Source organism: Meles meles, chromosome 10, assembly GCF_922984935.1.
Source record: "Meles meles chromosome 10, mMelMel3.1 paternal haplotype, whole genome shotgun sequence".
NCBI classification, from domain to species: domain Eukaryota; kingdom Metazoa; phylum Chordata; class Mammalia; order Carnivora; family Mustelidae; genus Meles; species Meles meles.
Genome location: NC_060075.1, coordinates 10,883,248 through 10,907,869, shown reverse-complemented (window position 1 = coordinate 10,907,869; position 24,622 = coordinate 10,883,248). Strand labels below are relative to the sequence as shown.

The 24,622-nt window shown below is 52.8% G+C and overlaps 1 protein-coding gene across 6 annotated transcripts; it reads left to right on the top strand.

Annotated features, from left to right (window-relative positions):
* ARHGEF5 (Rho guanine nucleotide exchange factor 5) lies at positions 1-23,439 on the top strand. Of its 6 annotated transcripts, none has more exons than XM_046021018.1 (16): positions 5-167; positions 552-640; positions 6,907-10,069; positions 10,585-10,642; positions 11,065-11,129; positions 11,333-11,586; positions 14,368-14,528; positions 15,049-15,201; positions 15,452-15,581; positions 15,851-15,925; positions 16,377-16,466; positions 17,634-17,791; positions 18,389-18,550; positions 20,006-20,076; positions 21,908-22,012; positions 22,706-23,439. In XM_046021018.1, exons 2-16 carry the CDS (start codon positions 599-601, stop codon positions 22,861-22,863), a joined length of 4,845 nt encoding a protein of 1,614 aa, XP_045876974.1. In that variant the 5' UTR covers positions 5-167; positions 552-598; the 3' UTR covers positions 22,864-23,439. The 6 variants fall into 6 exon arrangements, with proteins under 6 accessions (XP_045876977.1, XP_045876974.1, XP_045876972.1 ...); XM_046021016.1 differs by having other exon boundaries at positions 552-727; XM_046021019.1 differs by having other exon boundaries at positions 32-104.
* Positions 23,440-24,622: the final 1,183 nt, after the last annotated feature.

The following is a 24,622-nucleotide window of genomic DNA, read 5'->3' as shown; positions in this document are numbered from 1 at the left end:
CGGGTGGGGCGGCTGGGGCGGCCGGGCCTGCGCTGGGGACGGCCGGCCGGCGCCGGGGACCCGGAGGGGACTCTCGGGCCGAGACAGCATGTGACACTGCCCAGGTGGGTGCCCCCCTCCCCCGCGGCCCGTGGCTCCGGGCGGGCGGCTGGAGCGCCCCGGCGGAGGTAAGGGAGGGCCGGGAAGGACGGGAATCCGGGCCTTCGCCCTGCGGCCACCCCGGCCGGGGTCGCGGGCCACGGGCTCCGGAAATGGGGGGCAGGGCAGTCAGGCCGAGTTGGGGTGTGCGGCTGAGTACCCAGGTCTGAAGAGGAGGGAGGCTGGAGGAAAGGCTCTTGCCTGAAAAACTTGCTTCCGGCCTGGTCCCCGCCTTGGAACTGGGCACCCTGCCCCCCTGCCCCCAGATGTTGCCTGGGCCAGTGGTCGGGGCTCTTCCTTCTAAGTCCCCGGCTCTGGGGAAACCTAACCCCGTAGTGAGAATTACCTGAGACTCCCTTTGTGGCCGTATTCCCTATCTAGACGTGTTTTATTGTCCCCTTTCTCTTCCCCAGGCCTGGGCCTTCCTTCATTTACCTTCCTATGGATTTGCGTACCGTGTATGCCTAAGTACACGCCTCTCCCTGCTCGCCAAGGTGCCAAGGTGCCTGAACCCGTAAAAGTGACTCCTGCCCTGCCCCCGCCCTATTTCCCCGTATATTCGAAGAACTTCCAAAGCTTCTTGATAATGGTGACTTTGCATTCTGACGTTGGGGAGGTGGGAAGGGAACTCTTGGAGCCGGGAGCGGGGGGTGGTGATGCCAGAACAGGGCTGGTTCTGAGCATCGTTAAAGGTTGTCTTCTAGCACCACTGCCCCAGGAAGGCTAGTCCTGATGCCAGGGGATTTTCAGATCTCGGGCCCTATCCCCTTCCTGGGTCTCGGATTCCCAAGACAGATTTGTTCTCCTGTCTACCTAGAAGTGAACTCTGGCCAGGACTCTCATCGGGTTGAGGGGTAAGGGTGTGTCAGACAGACCAGGGAGAGAACTTTGTTTTCCACTTTCTTGCCTCCTTTGCTCCCCAACTTGCATTCCCTGGTCTTGCATCCTTGGTCAACTCCAGGAACCCCAGCTCCCAACTAGACCGCTCCAGATGGGGCCCCTTTCTCAGGCTTCCTGTTTTATCTACGCCGGAGTGCGAAGAAGCTCAGTGGGGATCATTTGTTAACAAATTTGGGTTGACAGAAACTGAAGCCATGTCTGTTGGGGGGGTTCTTGGGGACTGGGGAGGAGGAAGGATGGAGGTTTCAATTCTAAGAGAGACCGGTTGACAGGATTGCCTGTTAGTATCCTAGTGGGGAAGAGAGAGAAGTCAGGAGATATGAAGGGGAGTCCCTCATCAAAAACTAATGATGTACTGTATGTTGGCTAGTTGAATTTAAGTTAAAAAAAAAACAAAACAAAACAGTAATTCTAAATATAGTCAGGAGTCGTCCTGTGTTAGGGGTCCCCAATGTGTATGGCTTCCCAGAACGTAGTCTGTCTGAGGTTGACTATAACCACATTAAGCATGGCGTCTGGAGGATAGACAGGATCATGTCATTCGTGGTGTCTGGAGCGGTCAGTCACTGTGCGGCGTGGACGAGAATGGGGTCACACGCGGGATCCCGGGTTGAACAGGAGCACAGTGGTTCCAGTGTCGGTCGTGTCGGTCAAACAGGTGACTTTCTGCATCCAGTGTAGACACGGATGAGTCACTCTGTCTGTGGAGTGCACAGGAGCTGGTCATTTATAGTGTCTGCAAGGTGGACCCGAGCAAGGTCACCTCAGGGTCTCTGTTAAGGACACAGAGAGGTCGGTTGCTCATACTCACATTATCTCTGGGGATGGCACCAGGGCCACGGATGGATGTGTGGGGGCATCCATCGGCATGGGTGTTCTGGGTCAGCTGATGGGGTCTACAAGACAGTGGATAATGTGGTATCTTCAGACATGAGGGAACAGATAAGAGATGTTTATTACAGTTTTCACTGGTTTGGTGGAGCTTTCCTCAAGCGGGTAGAACGCAGGTGTTAGCAGTTAGTGGTCCAGAAAGCTGCTCTCATTTTCCTATCTTTGTAGCATAATGTCAAACAGTGAATAAAGGCATACATCCATATGGTGGTCTTATGCTCTAACTCAGAAAGAGAAAGAGAACATTCTGATATTTTTCAAACGTGAGCAGCAGTATAAACAAGAGTGTAAATTCAGTCGCACTGTAAGTTCAAGAGTATCGTAGTGATTTTTGGTGTCAGTCAGAATATTTGAACCTGGTGCTGCTGGAAAATCCAGAAGCATGCTCCTCAAAAAAACACGTGGTGCTCAACACAGGTTTGAAGAACAAGCAGTGTGACAGGGAGGAGGGGATCTTTGAAATACAGTTGTCTGTCTGGTGATTAGAAATGGCCACGAGCTCAGGTGTGGGGGGCTCCCAAGGAGATGCTGAGCTCTGTCACACGCTGTATCCGTAGAGTGACTTGGGGCTTGAAAGTAGTGACATGTGGACAGGGTCAGCAGATGCAAAATGTTTCTGGTCCGGAGGAAGGCCGGATCACCACGATGCCATGCCCGGTCTTGGCCTGTGCTCAGGTAAATAGTGATTAGTCACCCCTGGTGGAGAAGGAGATGAGGAGGATAATGGGCACATGGGCAATGCAGAAAGGCGCTCTCCTGATGCCTTTATGAGTGGAACCATGTTTGTAGCCTTCCTTGAGCTTTCTCACCTTGTAGCTTTGTCGTGCCTGACTGCCATCAGATCAGGACAGGATCTGGTACAGGGCCCATAGGATATGTTCTTCCTTTGTGGTAAATGGTGGCTAATCTGGTGACCTCACTATTTCCAGATGGATAAAGGCAGTGGTAGAAATAGTGTCCATGGGCTTGTAGGGGACAGACGTGCGTGGCGTCACCCGAATGGAACCGAGGGTACCCACGTACCCCAGGGCGCGTGGAGATACGGCCAGAAGAGAGCAGCAGACGCTCACGTGTTTAGGGGCCACTAGATTCAAGGACTTGAGCGTGTACTTGGGGGCAGGGCCAGCACAATACAGATGTGGGTGAGGCGAGACTTCAGGTGAAGTCACGCAGCCTCCTTAGGTAGGAGCCAAGTTTCAGAAAGTGTTTACAGTGAGCAACTGTAGTATTTAATGTGCGGTTGAGAGAACAGGGTCACGTCACAGTATCATCTCGTGATTATAGTGTTTTGCACTTGGGTCTAGAAATAGGGAGTCAATCACGCACCGTGTCAGGTAACTGGAAAAGGACACAAAAGTCCTTCCACACAAGTGTGCTTACGTTAGACGTGGCTCTTTGCCCCATATAGATGGTATCTGTGTCTGTGGGGTGGCCAGGAACTTGTCACACGCTGCCTCTGCAGGGTGGCTAGGGACCTGTCTGTTTGGTTATGTCAGACTCTGTTGCATGGGAGCAGCAAGGGTGGCTTACTGTGTGTGTGTGTGTGTGTGCCTGCATGCGTGTGCTTGGGTGCTCGTGCAAGCATGCTTGTGTGAAGGTGTATGCTTATGCAGCAAGGACGGCGGGCATTTTGGGGGGTGGGTTTCCACGTTAAGCCCAGAGAAGACAAGAGAAATATGTGGGTTGGGGGGGGCAGCTTGGGTTCCACAGGCCCCCCAGGATCTTCTCTAGGCCAGTGACCTGCCAGCTTCTCGCACCCAGGCTCCTGGTGTCCTATAGTAGACACCCATCAGGAGACTTCGGTTTGAGCTCACCTGTACCATTTGCTTAAGAAGTTTGAGCAAGGGCAGGTCATGATCCTGGAGTCCCAGGATCGAGTCTCGCCTCTGGCTCCCTGCTCGGTGGGGAGTCTGCTTCTCCCTCTGACCCTCTCCCTTCTCATTCTCTCTCTCTCTCTCTCTCAAATAAATAAATAAAATATTTTTAAAAAAAAAAGAAGTTTGAGCAAGGGTTTAGGTTATGGGACCTCCAGTTTCCCTGTCTGTAAGGGAGGCAGAGCTTCTTGTGTGTCTCTGAAGGTCCTTTCTGCTCGTAAATCCTGTATTTCTTTTTTACACTTTCTCTCTCCTCAACAGTAATTACAATCCCTAACACTTCTGTGACCTTCGAAGTTAACAGTGTACTTTTTAACGTTACCTACTCTTCATTAGAAATCCTTGCAGAGAAGGAGTTTATGCCCCTGCTAAAGGTAAGAAATAGGTGTTCACGTAAAGTAAACGATTTCTGCAATTGTCTAAAGTGACAATGAGCAAAATTCACAAGATACATACAAGGCAGAAGTAAAAATTGAGCAACATGCTTTGAACTCTTCTTTCCTTCTGCATTCATGCGATAAATCTTTGGGGAGGACAAAGTCAGCTGCAGGCAAGGAGACTGCACAGTTAACACGGCAGCCTTTGTGCTCTCATGAAGCTCACGCTCCAGCCTGGAAAACAGACATTAAATGTGTAATTACAAGTGCAGTGAGTGTGAGAGGAGCAAAGGGTGCGCTGGTCCGGAAAAGGATCCCAGGCCGAGGGGCAGCGCGCAGGCACGGGGGGCGGGGATGCTGGCCGCTGTGGAGGCTCCTGCCGGGGAAGGCAGAGGTCAGGCGTGGAGGGCATGTAACCCAGACTGAGTATTTGGGTTTCATCCCAGTCGTCATCAGAGGCTACTGAGGATTTAAACAAGACGTGAGGCACGGAAGCATCACTCCCATGCTGGGTACAGAGTACTGTGGACTTAGGGCAAGAGGAGCTGCGTGGAGGCCAGTGGCCAGGCCGGGCCCCAGCTGCAGTGGCCTGGGTGAGAGAGGGCAGGAGAGCGCACCAGGGGCTAGCAGGGCGGATGGAGAGAAGGGGACAGACTCGAGGGATACATAGGACGTGCATTCAACAGGACGTGGCAGCAGGTTCGATCTGGGGAAGGTGGGGCAGGAGGGAAGCAAGGCTTTTGCTCCATCATTGAAAAGCTTGTATTGAGGGATGCCTGGGTGGCTCAGTTGGCTCAGGTCACGATCCCAGGGTCCTGGGATCGAGTCCCACATCAGGCTCCTTGCTCAGCAGAAAGCCTGCTTCTCCTGCCTCCTCTGCCTGTCGCTTCCCCTGCTTGTGCTCTCTCTCTCTCTCTGACAGATAAAGAAAGAAAACCTTAAAAAAAAAAAAAAAAGAAATGAAAAGCATGTAGTGAGCTCTGAGTATGGGCCAAGTATGGTGCTAGGTGCGGACAGTCGAGCACGATGGATGTTGATCTGGTGAAGCTTACCACCGTTGTTGGGGATCGATGACACATCGAAATACACATGGAATTGTGATTGTATAAACGTTGCGGAGGAGAAGTGATGTGAATGAGCGCTGGTGAGTCTACGGAGAGGAGTGCCGGCCCCTGGTCCAAGGCCTGGAGAAGCTTACGGAGCTAAACCAGGAGCGTGTGTTCTCACAGATAGAAAGGAGGAGTATCTCGAAAGGCAGTGGTGTCCGACTCCGACAACAGCCACCATGCTAAGTGTGTCAGCATGGGCGATGGTGGGGCAGGTGGGCAGCGTGGTGCCTGGTGAAGCACCAGTGGAGGCAGGTGAGAAGGGAGGAGGTGAGGACCTCAGGCACGCACAGTTCCTTCTACAGTTCAGGTGAGAAAGCCAGGGCTGTGCTGCCGTTGTGGGGTGGTTCTGACAGAGAGGGCGATGGTGTGAGAAGAGGAGAAAATCCATCACGGGAGGTGACCAAGAAGACAAGCTAAAGAACACGGGATGTAAGGGGAGGGAGGGACACCTGTTGGGCGGTCAAAGCAGGAAGAAAGAAAGATCTCAACTCAGGGTGCTCTGATTGCCAGGAACTGCTTCTCTCCGCGGGTTTCTAAATTCTTTGCAAGGTGGGAGGTGATGTTTTCTGCTGGAAATGAGAAGGCAGGTGGGAAGGTCAGACTTTTAAGAAGTGATGGGAAGAGTGTTCACAAGGTCGTTGGAAGCAGGGGGGAGTAAGCTCGTGAGGGTAGCACCGTGTCGTGGACCTGGCTGAGGGGGTCACTTCTGTGTCTACTACAGTTCTAGTCTGGTTAGTCTAGTTATCGTTCTACTGCACAACAGCTGCTTCTGTAAAAATTATTTTTTATTTTTAAGATTTTGTTTGTTTGTGGTGGGGAGGGGCAGAGTGAGAGGGAGAAGCAGACTCCTTGCCGAGCAGGAAGCCCAACAGGGATCGGGGGGTCCATCCGAGGACCCTGGGATCATGTCCTGTGCCCTTACCGACTGAGCCACCCCGGTACACCTACAACAGCTGCTTCTGTAATGGAAGACAGAATTGCTCATTAGTTATGAGGCGCTGCTGGATACTCTGGAAAATAAGATGTCAAGTCAAGTCCAGACTGTGCCTAGGGAGATCACACTACCCTTTCGTGCCTCGGACACTGGCTACAGGGGCCAGGCCGATTTCAATGCCCTCGGCAGCCTGAGGAAGACCACCCCCCTTCTTGCTTCTCTGGGCTGTTGGATGCAGGGTGTGTCACTCACGGTGTCTGGCAGTTATACCGGACTGAGTCATGCTTGGTGTCCAGAGAGGAGACAGGGAGAGACAGTATGACATCATACAATCTAGAGAGTAATGACCACTGGGAGTGCTCCCTGCTCTTTGACAACGGTCTTACGCTCTCATTTAATCATTTATTATCTGTCTCCTCCACAAGACAGCAGGCTCCACGAGGACACAGTCTTGGTCTGTCTTATTTACCGCCAAATGCCCTGCCCTTAAGGAGGTCACCTGGTAAATATTTATTAGATGAATAAATCAGTGATACATTTCGTAGAGGCTATCACTGACTCTGTTGACAAAGAATGACTGGAAATGGATCCAAGGGAATGTGCCACTCTTGTTCTCTGCGGTGTGTCCCTTTGATAGGTAGAAGCGGAAAGGGTGATACAAACTGTATTCTGTTCCCCTCTAGGGCTCAGCCCTGATGGAGGCTGAGGAGCCCCAACATGGGGTCTCGACCCCCATCCCTGCCTTAGCGGAGCTCAGTGTTATCCCGGAAGCTCTCAGGAGAAGCCGTCAGACCGCTGCCTTGGGGCCCGACGCTCAGGAAGGCTGGGAGCCATCCTCCACGTGGGCAGAGGGACGAGAACTCTCAGAGACCCAGCAGGGAGACTTCAGGGATGTGAAGAGCTGTGCAACCAAGAGCGTGACGTCTGTCCCCAAGGAAGCCCCTGCAGGTGCAGAGACCAACCAGGAAGACTCCGTGGGCGAGATGGGGGATACCCCAGAGCTCCAGGAGCTGGTGCCTCAGAGTCCGACTAATGGGGAGGCGAGGACGCCGGCTCCCTCAGAGCTCAGGGCCTGCCCTGTTCCAGGTGAACATCTAGACATGGTCCCAGAATCCAGTGAGCTGGGTGGTGGCGTGGAGATGGAATTTCAACCAGAACTCACGTCTTCGACTGGGGAAACTGGACATGTGGAAGAGAAGAAGGAAGCTTTTCCAGACGCCTCTGCTCAGCCCAGATTTGGTCCTTCCTGTGAACAGGACCCTGAAGAGACTCACCAGCCAGGGGACTATGTCTGGCAGGGGGAAGAACCGCAGTCCACGGCGGCACGAGAAGGTCCAGGGAGCCGGGGACCCATGTGCCTTCTGGGGGCCGAGGGGCTGGGGGAGCAGGGACTAGCAGACACGGGCTTCCAGGAGGAAGCAACTGTCAGGGAGGGTGGCCATTCAGGGGAGCAGGAACAGAAGGGGGAGCAGGTTGATGGTACGGAGGGAGAACAAAGGCAAAAACAGGAGCAGATGCGAGGTGATATGATGCTTGCAGAACAAGGAGAAAGAACGGGGCTTTGTGGGGACTTGGAAGGTCTACACTGTCACGAGCAGGAGAGGAAGACTCAGGGCCGGGGAGATCTGCCGCAGGGGGAGAAGGGGAAGAGGGAGTTCGGGGGGCCAAGGGAGAGCAGCATGGATGCCCAGAATGAGGAGAGGCAAAGCTTGGTGGGGAGACCAGGGAAAGTAACTGGAAGGCAAGAAGGTCAAGGTCTTCAGCGGAAAGTGATGTTCGTGCAGGGCCAGGAGGAGGAGCCGGGGAACTGGGATGGGGACCCGCTGCCGGGAGGGGCCGGAGAGGGGAGTACAGAAGAGGGGGAAGCACGCGATGGTCCTTCCACACAGGCTCCGGTAGCCTCTGAGGTCTCTGCTCCCTGTGACTTGTTTCTAGACACCTGTCGTCCCATGACCAGTGTTCCTGGGACTCAGAGGGAGCCTCGGGCTGAGGAACCACCGCCTGTAGCTCCAGCGCCTGCACTGGAGTCAGGAGGATGGTCCTCCCAGCCCGTTTCTTTACCAGGCTCTTTCCCTGCTGGGGAGTCACCTGATCAAGAAACAGCTCAGGACCGCCAGCAGCAGGGATCCGAGCTGGGGAAGGGGGCAGTGTTCAGCCAGGGGACTGAGCTGGTCTCTGCCGGCACACTGGCAGCTCCTCCAAGGACACCCGGTTCAGCTCCTTCCAGTCCTGCCGACGTCTCCCCGAGCACAGCCACGTCATCCTCTGCCAGCCCCCCAGTCGCCTCTTCCAGGAGGGCGTCCTCTCTTGCTGCACATGCTTCAGAAACCTCCAGAGCATCTCTTTGGACCAACAGCACATCCCACTGTGGGGCTTCTGAGACTCCCCCAGCTCCCCTCCGTGGCTTCCTGACTGCAGAGGCCACCGTGGAAATATCCACCAGCTCCAGCCGGGCCAACCCTGAGAGCCCCCTAGGCCACTCCACAGGGGCTTTCCAGCACCTAAGGAGCAACTCCTTCCCAGGCTCTCACAGGACGGAGCCAACTCCGGACCTGCTGGGACTATCACTTTCCTTCTCCCATTCAGAGTTGCCCCAGAGAGCCCCCAAACCTGCCATCTATGGCTCTGTGATCCCAAGAAGGGACAGGAAAAGTGGCAGGGACTGCAGGATCATTCCAGAATCCCCTAGTTCATTATTGACTCTGGGGCAGGACTGTCAAGAATCCACCTCACATCCAGAAAGATCCAGTAGTCCCTGCAGCACCCAGCCATGTGGCCCCCGACACACTTCAGCCTCTGCCCCAGAGTCTATTGCCTATGGCTCTTCCCCACCCCTTGTCTCTGTAGACGGGAGGATTCTCGAACCTCTGCCCCCTCCTCCCCCAGAGAAGAGGCGTGTCCACCCCTCCATGGGAGACAGAGACAGCCATCTCCACGCGGGAGTTCCCGTGCTGAAGCGGTGTGGCCATCCTCTTCCTTTGGCCCCAGGTTCGGGCCTACATGGTCCCCCCAAAGGCCCACTTCCCCCAGTCCCGGACTCCCTCGTGGCAAGGCAGCACCGACCTCTGCCCTCTACCCCGGACACTCCCCACCCTACTCAGACCTCCTCCTCCCGCAGGCTGAGATACAACAAGCCATTACCCCCAACCCCTGATTTGTCGCAGACCCACCATTCTGTTTCTTCTTCTAGTAGTCCAAGGACCTACAGGCCTCTACCCCCTGTCCCTATTATGGATCCTCCCACTGAACCACCCCCATTACCCCCGAAGTCCAGGGGGAGGAGCAGGAGCACTCAGGGAGAACTCATGAATGCAGGGGGTCAGGGTAAGCCAAGGCTTATTTGTCAAGAGCGGACAGTCTCCACTCCCCATTCTGTTGGACGTACCTCCTGGCCCCCAGCCATGGGCCGATCAGCAGACTCTTTGGCCCCCACCAGCAGGAGCAAAAGTGAAGGGTCCCCTGGCATGGCTTTCAGCAACGTGGCAACCCTTCTAAGTCCCTCTTCCCCAACCACACCCTGGAGTCTGGAGCTCCCAGGACCCACTTCTGAACCAGGACCCTCAGAAGAGTCTGAGGCCCCTGCCAGAGGATCTTTGAGAAGAACAGCCCCTCAGGAAGGAGCCAATGGCCTGAGGAGGTTGGATGTAGGCCAAGCGAGGCAGTCGGCAAAACTCAGCCATCCCCATCTGGAGAAGGCGTCCAGCTGGCCCCACAGGCGGGACCCAGGGAGAGCACCGGAGAGTAGCAGCGGGCAGGGTGTAGATCCTGGTGAGGGATCCAGTAAGCACAAAGGCTGGAACCGCCAAGGCCTGCGCCGACCTTCCATCTTGCCTGAGGGCTGTTCAGGTAAGCGACAAGCGAGGAGCATGGTGATGCTCCTGTTGGACCAAGCTTTCTCCGGCTCTCAGCAGCGCACCCATCTTCTGTCGCCAGGGCCTCTACTGTTCCTTCTGGTGGCTTCACTCATGCACATACCCAATGTCAACACAGAGGGAAGCCTTTGAAAACCCCTCTGGGCTCCCTATAATGCTCTTCCTTCTCCTTGCCGTCTGTCTCTGTCACCCAGCCGTGGTGTCCTTTTACTGTGTATCTGTTTTCCCCAAGGTGGTTGTGGATGTCCCCCCCACCCCATGACGCACACCTCTCCAGCTACCAACACCTGCTTGATGTCCTCCTTGTCGTAGAGAGGACGTCCTCTTGTCCAGTTCACGTCTGATACCAGGGATGGGGACGCCCCTGGTAAAATGGTGTCCTCGAGTGCTTTCTACTTCGGTGCCGCATCTCCTGCTCTAGGTCTTACCTTCTTGGGCTCTCTGAATGTCCCTCTCAAATCTCAGTGACTTCCCCCTCTCCATTTCCAGATACAAGAGGTCCAGCCGTAGAAAAAGTGCTTGGCCCTTCAGACACCATTGTTTTTCGGTGAGTCACCTTCTCTTCTGACAGACACGTTTGGACTGTCTTTTCTTAGGATCCTGAGATTTCTGTTAGTTGACAAGCGTTTGGGGACACTGTGTCTTCCAGGGGTGGGGAGGGTAAGAGAGGTACACCAGGCCCCCAGGGTAAGGGCATCCTTTCTCTGCCTGGCTGTCAGCGGGCTCTGACCCTCCCATCCTCCTAGGTTCTTTACCCGTGAACTAAACCCCCATAACAGTGCAACATGACGTCCGAAACAGCTCTGAACTACCTCGGAGCGGGTCAGGCCGCAGCTTGCGTCCCGAGGGGATTCGGCCCTCACATCCCAGCATATGTCCCAGGGGTCGGGAGACTGTCTCATCTCGGTCACCTGGGGCTTCTCTGCCTCAGTGTCCGGCAAGCACCCAGAGCCCTCCTTGCCTCCACAGGGAGAAGAAACCAAAGGAGGTCATGGGAGGCTTCTCGAGACGCCGCTCGAAGCTCATCAACTCGTGTGAGTACCTGGAAACAGAAGTAGACCCCTATGGCGTTTTGCCCCAGACTGGAGCTCCTGGCTGTCCTCAGCAGGGCTGTGATCTCCACAGGGTGAGAGGATCTCCAGGACAGTCAGAAGCAGCTCGGCGGCTTCTGTCTTCGTGCCTCAGCCTCCCTGCCTCCCTGATTCTCTCCCTCTGCCGTGCTTCTGTGCCCCCGCAGCCCAGCTGCTGTACCAGGAGTACAGCGACGTGGTTCTGAACAAGGAGATTCAAAGCCAGCAGCGGTTGGACAGCCTGGGAGAGGCGACCGGGCCAGCCTCCCCCCGGCAGCCCCGGAGGACCCTGGTCTCCTCAGAGTCTTACCTGCAGCGCCTGTCCATGGCCTCCAGCGGCTCCCTCTGGCAGGAAATCCCCGTGGTGCGCAACAGCACCGTGCTGCTCTCCATGACCCACGAAGACCAAAAACTACAGGAGGTACCCGGTGGGCAGGGGCGGGGAAGGGCTGGGGGGCGCTATCGCGGGAGAACAGAGTCTCCTCCTGATTTCTCCTCGCTGCCACCGCCACCAGCAGGAGCAGGCTGTCCCCAGCACACGCTCTGTGCCCGCCACGGCTGTCGCTCATCTCCACTCGGGGGCATCTGGACTGCTATCGGGGGGTCAGCACCGGCCCTCCTCCCCACGTCCACAGGGCGCTTCCTCCTACTGTTGCTGGCTGGGGCTCACACAAAGTGACCATGGCCTTGAGTCCGCTGGGAGGAATGTGGAATTGATCCCTTCATGGCCGCTTCAGGCTGGACTCAAATTTCCCTCCTCAACCGGGGTTCCACACTGCACTGGAGATTTTCTCTTCCACCAAGGCGTGTATGTGAGTGGCTTTTCGCTGCGTCCCGTGCAGCTGTCCTGTGGCCCGCTGGTCTCATGCAGGCTTTGGGATGACCGTCAGCCTTGGTTCGGTCCGTACGCCCAGTGGCAAGACCGTAGTAGAGGCTGCTTGTCGGATGTTACAGGGTGTTCCACGGGTACCATTACTAGGTTCCACCTGGAGAGCTTCTCTTAATAATCCACCCAAAATGTGGGTTAGAACCCTCTTCCCAGGAGGACAACATGGCGCCAGGACAGGCATCATGGAATCATGCGTACATACTGGGCTCTGGAATAAGTGACCCGGTCGTGAGGCCCACTTTGCGGTTTGCTGGGTGCTTAACTTTGGCCCGATCACTTGATCTTTCTAACCTTCTGCTTTCTCAGTTGTAAAACTGGGTCACAAAAAGGGTGAGTGCCTAGTGCATAGCAGTCACTCCAAGAATGTTCTCTGTTGCACTGTAATTTCAAGTCAGGCCCACCTGGGTTTGAATCCTGGCTTCAGCACTTGCAGGCCGTGTACCTTCAGGCAAGTTATAGAACCACCAAACCTCAGTTTCCTGGTCTAAAGCTTGAGGATAATGTCTGTCTTTCAGGATTGCTGTGTGGTTTAGGTGAAGTATCCGTACCTAGCTTTTAGCGCGCTGTACTAGTTTGGTGCATCTTAATGCCGTGTTCTCCCCATTTCAGAGGTGGGAAGGAGTTGGATGCTGGCCAGAAGGACTTATGGATGAACAAAGCAAACAGAGGCTGCCATAAATGTTTAGGTTTTTTGGAAGCTCAGACTTGGGGGCCTTATAATGATCTCAGCTTTCAAGTACATGGGGGTTACGTAGAAAATCAGTGACCTGCCCAGTTCTTACGGACCAAATGGCAGGAGACGATATGAACCCTCGCTGTCTGTCCGCAGCGCCAGCACACCGGGAAGTCCCCCAGGCCTCCCGGGCCAGCCCTGGTCTGCTGTTCTGAGAAGAGAGGCCTCTTGCGTGCACATAGTCCTTCCATAAAACAGCATTGTGGGCGCACAAGCACAAGGTGCTTACACCAGCTCCATTTCCTTTCACGGTCGCCACATCTTTGTGGCATGGGGGTCACTGTACCTACACAAAAAGACAAAAAAACCTGAGGTTCGGTGAGGTTAGCTGAGCCACAGTCAGTGAATGTTGGAACGAGTATTCAAACGGAGCTTGTGTCCCCGTTCAGTGTTGTATGTGACAGTCATCAGCCAGGTGTGTGTGTCGACTCTGTCTTTTCTGTCCCTGCATCTACCTTGAAGCCCAGGCTTGGGGGGAGAGCCTGAGCAGCCCTGTGGAGGAGGGCAGGCCCGGGAACCACGGCGCCGCCTGCTGGGACCTCCCCAGCAGTTCCCAAGTGCTGGACCGTCTCCGTGAAGCCACAACAGCATATCCTGTTCTCCAGTCCCCTGCTACCTCCCCTTTCTCCTCACGCCCCAAATCACCTTCACCCCCTAAATCTGCCCCTCTTCCAAAGTTCCTTGGCTCAGTGAGTTAACAAACTCACTCAGTTACCAAACTCCAGAACCAAGACATTAATTTGTGACTCTGGCGGCTGGTTCCGGCCCCATTTCCAGCGACGAATCAAGTTCTCCCAGATCTGCCTCCTAAGTCATTGGGAGCTGGCCTGCCTCCCCACCGCCACGGCCATTCAGACCCCGTCAGCCACCTGCAATGACTGTGGCGGTTTCCTAACGTGGCCCCCTTGCTCCCCCTGCTCCTCTCCACAAAGTGCTCAGAAATAACCTTTATAAAAACCAGATCTGATCAAGTTATTTCCCTACACGAAGCCTCTTTTAATCTTCCCATTGCCTCAAGTCCAAACCATTTGCTTTGTTGACGCAGTCCTCTCCTCCAGACCTCTGCTGGCCTCCCCAGCCTCGTCTCCTGCGACTACTGCAGGATAAATACTTGTTCCCAAAACACTCCATTTATTTGAGCTTCTGGAAAGTATCCTTTTCTCCTACACCTGGAGGGGCTTGCACTCATTCTTCCTTCGGCTCTGGTGCTGTTTCCTTATCCTCCCGATACAGCGTTGGGCTCCGATGTGGCCGTGAGCTGTGGGAGGAGGAGCCGTGTTCCCTCCTCTGCCCCCAGAACGTTATGCAGTGGCTCACGTACACTGGGGACTCGATACCTATTTTATTATTCTTTAAAGATTTTATTTATTTATTTGACAGACAGAGGTCACAAGCAGGCAGAGAGGCAGGCAGAGAGAGAGGAAGAAGCAGGCTCCCTGCTGAGCAGAAAGGCCGATACAGGGCTCGATCCCAGGACCCTGAGATCATGACCCGAGCCGAAGGCAGAAGCTTTAACCCACTGAGCCACCCAGGCGCCCCTCGATACCTATTTTAAGTTAATCTCCTCTACAACTTCCCAGGCCAAATTTGAGCTGATCGTGTCAGAAGCCTCGTACCTACGCAGCCTGCACGTGGCGGTGGATCACTTCCAGCTGTCCGCCCCGCTGCGGGCCACCCTTTCCAACCAGGAATACCAGTGGCTCTTCTCCCGGCTGCAGGACGTGCGTGACGTCAGCACCACGTGAGAGTCCTGTTCTCCCAGCCGCCGCTCCCTCGGCCTCCGAATCGTTAGCCTGAAAACCATCGCTGCTGGTGGCGGTGGTTCTGCTCTCTCGGCAGCCCTCTCGCTGCTCCCTTCATGATGGCCAGTGCTGCGGGGGTGGGGAGAGCAAGGACGAGGGGAGGGTGTGGGGGTGGACAGGTCCCTTCATGGATCAGCAGACGCACGCGATGTGCTTCCGAAGGTGCAGGCGGGGTGTCCCGTGGGCAGGCAGTGCACAGAGATGGGCTGTGGGAAACAGGTAAAGATCAGAAAGCCAGAAAAATCAAAAAGGAATAGGAAATGGATTCTAAGGATCAGAGGGTTGTAGCGGGGCAAACTAGGGACTGTCCCGGACGGCAGGGGCACAGAGCAAAGAACGGTCAGTAGAAGTTACCGACAAGTACAAGGAAGGAGTCACCAACCCAAGGAGTAGCAGGGCTCAGCCGACTGCTCACGAGAGGCTCACAAGCCTCAGGCGACTTGTGTCAATGCCCTGCAGGTTCCTTTCAGACCTGGAGGAGAACTTCGAGAGCAACATCTTCACCTTCCAAGTGTGTGATGTCGTCCTGAACCACGCTCCCAGTTTCCGCCGGGTCTACCTGCCTTACGTCACCAACCAGACCTACCAGGAACGAACCTTCCAAGGCCTGCTGTAAGACCTCATCCCCGTCCGGTCCCCCTGTGGGCTCTGCGGTGACCTTGCCCCGAAACCCCCCCAGCCCCATCCCTGCATCGTGTCCCCAAAGCGCGTGTTCTCGTGCCTGCTCCGGGATCCCAGCCCCGACCCGCCCTTTAGACACCCCTGCCGCAGACGTGCCCCTGCGTGTCCGCTCCCCGTGCCTTCGCCGTGCCTCCAGTCCTCTCCGTGTCCCCCCCTCACTCGAGGCTCGCTGCCCACACAGGACCAGCAACAGCAGTTTCCGAGAGGTCCTGGAGAAGCTGGAGAGCGACCCTGTCTGCCAGCGCCTTTCCCTCAAGTCCTTCCTCATCCTGCCCTTCCAGCGGATCACGCGCCTCAAGCTGCTGCTCCAGGTACAACGGGTACCCCTCTGGGCCTCTCCCCTCCACCCGAAAGGGATAATCTCAAGGAGCCCCAAGGCATGGGACCGGCCATTCTTCTGCCCCTTTCCCACACCCTGTGGACGATGCGTGCCCTCTCCCCACGGCCCACGCCCTTCTTCCTCGGGGTGAATTTGCTACAGAAAATCTGTTCCCAGACTTTGTTAGCCGACCCTCAATTTTCTCTTTCTGTTCTCCCCCCCTTCTTTCCCTCTGGCTCCGGCCTACTGTTCGTTCTATAGAACATTCTGAAGAGAACACAGCCAGGCTCTTCCGAGGAAGCAGAGGCCACCAAGGCCCATCACGCCCTGGAGGAGGTAAGCAGCCACCCCCACTCAGACCCCTTGACTGGCCTTCTCAGAGATTCTTCTTCTGTGCAGTCCTGTGACTCCAGAGAGCACAGGACCATGCCAGTGGGATTGCTCAGCCACCTCAGGAACCCACCAAACCTCCAAACACCCTCTCCCCTGGCCTCCTCCCCGTCTCCTTCCCACGCTGAGGACACTCCACACCAAGGGACTGTGCTCTCACTACCACCATCCCCAGATTAAATCTTACATTCACTCCACCCAGGAATGTCCCCTCAGGTCATACAAGGTAGACCAGAGGCCTAGAACTTCAGTCTGATGCTGCCTTCATGCCCTCCCAGCCTGCCGGGAAAAAACGGAGGCAGTCACACAACCAACCTCCAGATTTCTTGGAGGGGACTCCAAGGTCACAGCCTCTGACACTGCTCTTCTCTCTCTCCTCCCCCTGCTCCACCCTCAGCTGATCCGGGACTGCAATAACAACGTCCAGAGGATGCGACGGACAGAGGAGCTCATCTACCTGAGCCAGAAGATTGAGTTCGAATGCAAAGTGAGTGGGTCCCTGGCACCCCAACCCCGCCTGCGAATCCTCACTTCAGCACCCCCCACGCGTCCCCCTCTAATGCCGAACCGTCGTCCTCACAGTGACCCGGTGTCTGCCCTCACTCCTGCATGCCTTCTCTTCTGTCCTGGCTCTGGGACACCCAAGGGTCTGCTTCAGTCTCCAGAGTACAGTATTAAGTGAAAAAGGATAAACACGGAACTGCGTGTGTTATGGCGCATTATCTTTGGTGACAGCGTAGGAGGGTACAGATCTGTGTCTGTGTTGGCTTGTGTCTAACAGAGAAACTCTGGAAGGATACATGGGAAATAAAGGACAGTGGTCACCTGAGGGGAGGGGGTTACCTGAGGGGAAGGAAGTGCATTTGGGAAGTGGGCAGGCGAGGGAGGACTGACCAGCGTAAACCTTTGTGAAGATACATTTAGTGCTTAAACCATTGAGTGTTTTACCAAGTCTTTGCCTAGTGTCTAACCAAAGCAATACGAAATTAATTCCAAATACAGGGCCAAAATCTCCCATCAAAATACAAATGTAAATGAACATTCCAGATTCAGATTTCTCCTCAGAGCAGAGAACCGTCCTTGCTTCCCTTGAAGAGCGGGGAAGATCCCTGATGCGCATGTTCTTGTCGTCCGGGACCCTGGTCTTCACCAGCTTCCGGTGCCCAGCAGACCCCACCTGGTTCTCCTTAGTCTCAGTCCCACACATGACTCCACCTGCTCCCTCCAGTCTCCGGTCAGAATCAGAGAAAGAACAGATGTCAGAACCGACCAAATCTCTTAACTTCTAAGACACTCAGCTCCTGTTCCCTGCCTCACACCCTCCCATGCCCTGACGGGGGCTCCCAGCCCCCCTTCAGTTCAGGCTTCCTGGGCTGACTCTCTCATGTAGTCACTGTCTTGGGTTGAGCCACAGGCACCTGCCATTTGCCTGCGCTGTGGACGCGGGAGCTGCACAGCGGTAGACTGTGGTAGGCAGAGGGCTCTGAGAGATGCGGTCTAAGTGGTTGGGTTATGAGCAGGAAGGAGGATCTGGAAGAGGTGAGTGTCAGTGGTGGAACTCACGAGCAAGAGGCATGATGGGGAGGGCCGGACTGAGGAAGGCTCACGCTTGCCCTGTCCCTGACACGGCCTTTGGTGTCTCCCCACGCTACAGATATTCCCGCTCATTTCGCAGTCACGCTGGCTGGTGAAGAGTGGAGAGCTGACCGCCCTGGAGTTCAGCCTCTCCCCAGGGCTGCGAAGGAAGCTGAACACACGTCCGGTCCACCTGCATCTCTTCAACGACTGTCTGTTGCTGTCTCGGCCCCGAGAGTCAGTGGCGGAACGGGAGGCCAGAGCACAAGCGGGGAATGGGATGAAGCAGGAGGGCAGGACTCACCGGGACAGAGAAGGCTCGTGCTCCTAGAGGAGCCCTTCTCAGTGGCTCGGCCCGTGGAGTGCAGGTCATGGCCTAGAGAAGAGGAAGAAGGAGATCCCACCAAACTCTGTCCCGAGATCACATGGCAGGGCTTGTACCGTGTTACGGACACAGAGCAAAACGTAGCGAACTAACTTACCACATTCTCAGATCAGTTTATTTGGGCTAGACTCAGCCTTAACTTAGACGTTCTTAGCCAGTTCCAGATCCTAACTCTTTGGTCCTAAGGGCCTTGGAAAGTGTATGTTGGTTCTGTCTCAGCAACTCTTTAAAGTGGTGAAGTAGTGGTTGCTGTAGACGGGTGGTTTGCCAGATTGGCGACAGATCCCCAGGGACTCTGGAGCTACCGTCTTAGGAGCGAGGTAGCACCATCTCCTGGTATTGGGCAGAATTTGCAAGCTGCAAAGGATAGGGATTTTGAATCCAGAGACGAGAGGGAGGATGAAGTGTACCAGTTACAGAACTGGGTTGACCAGCCTTGTGTTTTGCAGGGGTAGCCGGTTCCTGGTGTTCGACCATGCTCCCTTTTCTTCCATCCGAGGGGAGAAGTGTGAAATGAAGCTCCACGGACCTCACAAAAACCTCTTCCGGCTCTTCCTGCTGCACAACGCGCAGGGCACCCAGGCCGAGTTCCTCTTCAGCACTGAGACCCAGTGAGATGGGGCTGGGCGGAGGAGCTGGGAGGGAGGGCGGGAGGCCATCCTGGGAAGGAAATGGGGCCGGGGCAGAAAATGTGCCCAGAAAACAGCCACAGCACTGTCCATCCTATTCTGGACTGGAGGGCACCCACAGGGCACCCCAAACCCAAACTCTTAGAGCTAAGAGACAACTTGCAAGAGATGGGGTAGGGAAGGGTGCAAAGTCACTACCAAAGTTTAATACCTATTTTACGCTCTTCAGTCAAGAGGGACAAAGTCTGCAAGACAACAGAAAGGAGATGGGCTGGTATGGAGTGAATAAAGGACTGAATTGCTGATGTCCCCGAGTGATAAGCCACGTGTATAAGCCAGAAACTCTTCAGTCCCAAAGGCTGGTGGACATACATGTGGATAAGACAAGCACTGGGATGTCTTTAACTCGCTTTCCTCTCACCTTCCAATCCAGTCCTCTGTTGAGCGGAAATCCGTAGTGTTGAGAACTTTGATATGCTCATCTTTTTAATAATAGTAATAATAATAAATACAGTCACACAGAGATACATACATTTTGGAGAATATTAAAGAATAATACCGATAAACCCTAGTATACTATACCTAAAATAATGAACAACTACAGCACTGTAACTACTATTGCTGTTGTAAGAGATACAAGAAGCCTCTTCTTTAAAAAGTTTGACATAACACCCAATGGTCCAAGGATCCTTGTGTTGTGGACACTTTTCAGTTTTGTCTCTCGGAAGACCCCTCAGGGTAGGATCAACCATACCTGTCTTCACTTATGGAACATAGGGGCTGACATTAAGGGTTTGTATACAAAATGTCACCGAAATCAAGCAATCAGATACAGACTCGTGTTCTTTATTTAGTGTTCTGGGCGGCATCTTCCTGGAGTAGAAATAGGGTCAGCTCTCAAGTACTCCAGTGTTTTTGGAAGCAGAGCCTCACATCATACAAAATCCTTCAGATAATTACACAATCAGTTTGGGTTATATTGCATGACCAAAAATATAGCAGATATATTTCCCTGATCTAATTATGATTATAAAATAATTTTTATCTCTGAGATGTTTGATGGAAAGGAGGCGGGCAATAGAGTATCGAGAAGTATGCAAAGGGATAGAGGGACTCTAAACTGAGATGAGCATTTGCTCAGTACAAAATGGAAAATCTCATGTGTATAACTGACAGTTGACATTGTGTTGCCGCTTGAAAGATACACCATTAAGAAAGAGAAGGAGAAAAGCAAAGAGTGATAAACACAGTAACATACAATTCAAGATCTCGTGTTCCCAAGCAAGCAAAGTCCCGTTGGCTTTTGTCCTAGATGTCATTGAACTAGGCGTTTTGAACCAGACAGTTCTTTCCCACAGTCATTCCCCTTCCCCGTCTGGCCTTCACCCTACACCCCAGAGCTGCCGTTGAGGCATTGACCCCGCTTTCTTTCCTCAGAAGTGAGAAGCTTCGATGGATCTCAGCCTTGGCCATGCCCAGAGAGGAGCTGGACCTTCTGGAGTGTTATGGTGAGTGAAGGGATAAAAGGGAGAGGAAGATGGCAGGGCTGGAAGTCACCTTCGGATGTAGGCATTCAGGAGGCCGGGTGCTAACTCTGAGACTCGCACTTACTGCTTCTGTCCAGAGGTTTAGAGTGGAAGTCTGGCCACTGGAGCTTAAGCCCCTGAGATGATCCACTTAAAACTGCTCACCACAATGGTACTGCCTCCTCCTCAATATACTTCCTCTCTTGGGCAGTAATTTGCTCTTTTTTCAACATTTGTCCCCTTAAGTCTATCCTGCTAGATAGGTAGATAGATAGAGAGACCTGCTTAAAGGTCTTGGGGAAATACGGGGACAAAGTAGGGCTGGAGTGGGAGCTGTGGGAGAATAGCAGCCTAGAAGATTTGTCTTATCCACTCCCTCCCCTGTACAGAATGACCTGAGACCACTGCCCGCAGCCCAGGCTTCCAGGTACCCCCAGGCAGCCATAGACGCACACACATATGACGAAAGTCTCTTGCATTCATGTGAAGCCTGGATTTCTGGCTCTCATCTAAGCCCCACAGTTGGCCTCCAGTAAGAATTCCCTAATTGCTATCCACAGAGGAATTGAACTCAAAGGAACACGGGTAATTCAAAAGAACAAGCAAATGCAAGGAACCTCGGAAAAGGAAGTAGGAGAACCAGGCTGTAAACTGAGTCTTACTGACTTGTTCTTTCCATGACCAGTCTGTGGGCATTCAGTTCCCCAGTTGGAAGGAAGGCTAGAAGAGGCTGTTCCTCCATCGCTGTTGTCTTGTAAATGGCAGAAGGAGATAAGCTTTAGGAAAAGAAGTACCGATCATAATGTAGCCGTTCTGTTTGTTTTCTGAGGGAGCCAGCGAAGTGCGGTAATGTAGAAAGAGTGATAAACCCACAGAAAATGGAATGCTTGTGGGTCAGGAGTCCTCTGAGGCTTGTTATCTTGAGCTTGAAAACTGTGGAAATTTCCTCTGGTTCACAAAAATAGTGAGAAAGAGAAAATCCAGAATTTCCTGAGGAATCATCTTGATCAACCCCGTCACTTAGAAGGGAGGAAAGGGAAGCTGGAGGGGATTAAGGTCATACCTGGAGCCCACAGTTGCCTCTCTTCAGTCCCACTTCTGCTACTGGGAAGGAAATGAAGACTGAGTCACAGAATCAGATTTTGCAATCTGTTTGGGGAAACAGAACACATACACAAAACAGCTGGATAAGTGGTAAATGGGTTTGGCCTGGACAATTACTTTTTTTTTTTTTTTTTTTTTTTTTTTTAAAGATTTTATTTATTTATTTGACAGACACAGATCACAAGTAGGCAGAGAGGCAGGCAGAGAGAGAGAGAGGGAAGCAGGCTCCCTGCTGAGCAGAGAGCCCGATGCGGGACTCGATCCCAGGACCCCGAGATCATGACCTGAGCCGAAGGCAGCGGCTTAACCCACTGAGCCACCCAGGCGCCCCTGGACAATTACTTTTAAAGGAATTCAGACTCCATTGAGGACTAGAGTCAGGGCAAGTTACAGAAGGAAGATGGGTCTTGTGCAGAATTTGAGTATACATGGTAATGAGTCACTGAAGGTGCTCACAGCGTATTTCTCAATTCATCTTCCTTGGAGAGACAGAATTTTGGATTCGTTTCTGTTTCGGTGTTTCCATTTCGTTTTTGACTATTTTGTGTCCTCGTAGAGGATGAAGATTTTTGCAATTGTCTCATTTGTCTGTAACTTTCTAAAGCCTGAACACTCTCTCTCCTGAGTCCTCCCAACCCCTTGTAATGCCCCCTCAGGGTTCCGGTCACTTGCCTTTCCTAACTTCTCTTCACACTCTTCTCTTCCAAAGACTCCCCCCAAGTACAGTGCCTTCGAGCCTACAAACCCCGAGAGAATGACGAGTTGGCGCTAGAGAAGGCCGATGTGGTGATGGTGACTCAGCAGAGCAGCGATGGTAAGAGGGAGAATCCGCGAGTAAGCTGGGCGTCGGAGGCGGGATACTCTAGGTGGAGGTGTTTGTTTCCTACATAACAAAGTATCACAGATGGGGTGCCTTAAAACGATAGAATGTGTTCTCTCATGGTTCTAGAAGCCAGAAATCCGAAATCAGATAGTTGCCAGGGCCATGCTCTCTCTGTCATCTCTTCGGGAGGATCCTTCCTTGCCTCTTCTAGCTTCTGGTGGCCCCAGGTGTTCTTGGCTTGTGGTAGCCTAACTCCAGTCACTACCTCTTTCTTCCCTTTCTTCCCAAATTTCCCTCTTTTTATAAGGATACCAGTTATATGGGATTAAGGCCCACTTTACTCAAGTGTGACCTCACCTTAACTTTACTAATTACACCTGCAACAATCCTGTTCCCAAATAAGGCCACATTCTGAGGCACTTGCGGTTAAAACATCAATATATATTTCGCGGGAACAGAGTTCAACGCACAAGAGTGGAGAAGGCCCAGGAGTAGGCAGCTGTAGACCTTGTCAGACCTAGAACAGCCCGTGTTAACACACAGGGAGGCTGGATTTCCCATGCCCGGGGTTTTCCAGTCCTTTCAGCCTTACCATTCAGAAAAACTTTAGGGAAGGAGATCAGGAGGAGGTTATTATGGGTCGGTCCTGGTTAATTCTTCTTCCCACCTACCCTGTGCCCCTAGGCTGGCTGGAGGGCATGCGACTCTCAGATGGGGAGCGAGGCTGGTTCCCTGTGCAGCAAGTGGAGTTCATTTCTAACCCAGACGTCCGAGCTCGGAACCTGAAGGAAGCCCACCGAGTCAAGACTGCCAAACTACAGCTGGTTGAACAGCAGACCTAGCCGTTTTCTGGGAGGAAATCCCTGAACGTAAGGACAAGATGTTCCTGGAAGGGGCTGGCCCCAGAACCCTGCAACAGAGGCCTTCTGGGGACCAAGAAGTAGACCTTCTGAAAACTCGAGGACAAAAATGCAGCTACCAGTCGCTAGTCCCAAACCTCCTTTCTGTGCTTTGTGCTTGGTGGAGGGACTTTGAGGGACTTTGCACTGGACTCTGAGAACCTTTTCTCATAAGAAAAGAGACAAATGGGGCCTAAGCCAAGGAACTTTCCCTCTATTGCCATATAGTACTTAAACATTCTCTGTTTCCAGAGTGCGGATTCAGGACTGACGAAAGTTTCCATCATGGCTACAAGTTAAACAGAATCTAACCTCAGTCCACTGGAGGGAGATGTTTAAGGGGGATTAGCACATCAGATGAGAGGCTCAACCTTGTCACCTGTAAGGTGTCTTCCAACTCAAGAGATTTCCCATAATTATTGGTGTGAGGTCAGGGCATGCATCTCTGGGGTCTATGTCTGTTGGTGGCAATGTGAGGGTAGTCCTCTCTCACTCTAATAAACTTGGCACTTCTCTGAGTGTTTTCTTCTCAGACTCCTGAACCCTGAGCAAGGCACAGAACATGGCATCCCATGAGGATTCCAGGCCACTTGATTTAGGTGCCATGAAAGACCAAGGTGGTGCCTGGGTCACAGCAGATGCCGACTTTTGCTTTATGACTTCCAAGAGTTTGGGCAGCTTTTCTGTTTGTTTTGGCCTCAGATGTTGTATAAGGACTTAGAAGGAACTGATGAGTGATGAAAATCCCATTCAAGACTTCTTTTTTACTGAACCCGTAAGTTAAGGCATAGTGGATTTGGAAATCCTACTCAGACATTCACAGTTTTATATTTTGGCTTGAATTACAGTGAAGGCCTCTTCCTGCTGTTTCATCCTCTTTGTGAAAAGCAACACGTATAATGGAAGAGTCCTAGAGCCCAAGTCCGGAGACCACCTCCACTTACGGCACTGCCGTGATTCAGCCTGTCCATCCATGCCTCCATTTCCTTAAATGCAGAAGACAGGGTTGGGCCAAGTAACCTCAAAGTCCTATCCAACTTTGCCAAATAAGATGAGAATCTTATTATCTCCTATTGGATTGTCTTTCTCAGTTGAAGAGCGTCACTCTATGTTATTTCTCATGTAGAGACCTCGTACAGCCATACTGTAGTCATCTTTTAAGCTGGATCGTTGTAGTCCTTCCCTGGACATGCTACTGCTCTGTCTCATTTTTAGGAAGCTCAGAAGTAGAACTGCATTGCAGCTTTGTGCAAAGTAAAAATAATATGATAAACTTTGTCCTGTACCCAATTAATGATGATACCCCACGATAGTATCACATTTGATAACACCTTCTGTTTTTTTATTCATCCTAAAATGTAAATTAGCTTGCTTAATTCTTAGGAAAGTTATCCCTATGTAACTGGGATGGGACTAATATTCATTTATCCTAAACAGGTTGCCCTACCAAAAAATCTAAAATAGGGATGGTTTTAGAGAAGTTCAGTGGAAGTTTTCACTGGTTTCATAAAGCCAGCTTTTTATTATTAATAATTGATATAATATGTACATACTGTACTAATAGCAATAACAATTAATATAATCCAAATTATTTGTTCAAACCAGTATTTGAATACTGGTCATATGGCTCAAACAGAGCTGTATCCAACCTTATATTTTATAGGCAAATTCTCCCTTATTTTTGCAAAGAGGTAAAATGTCA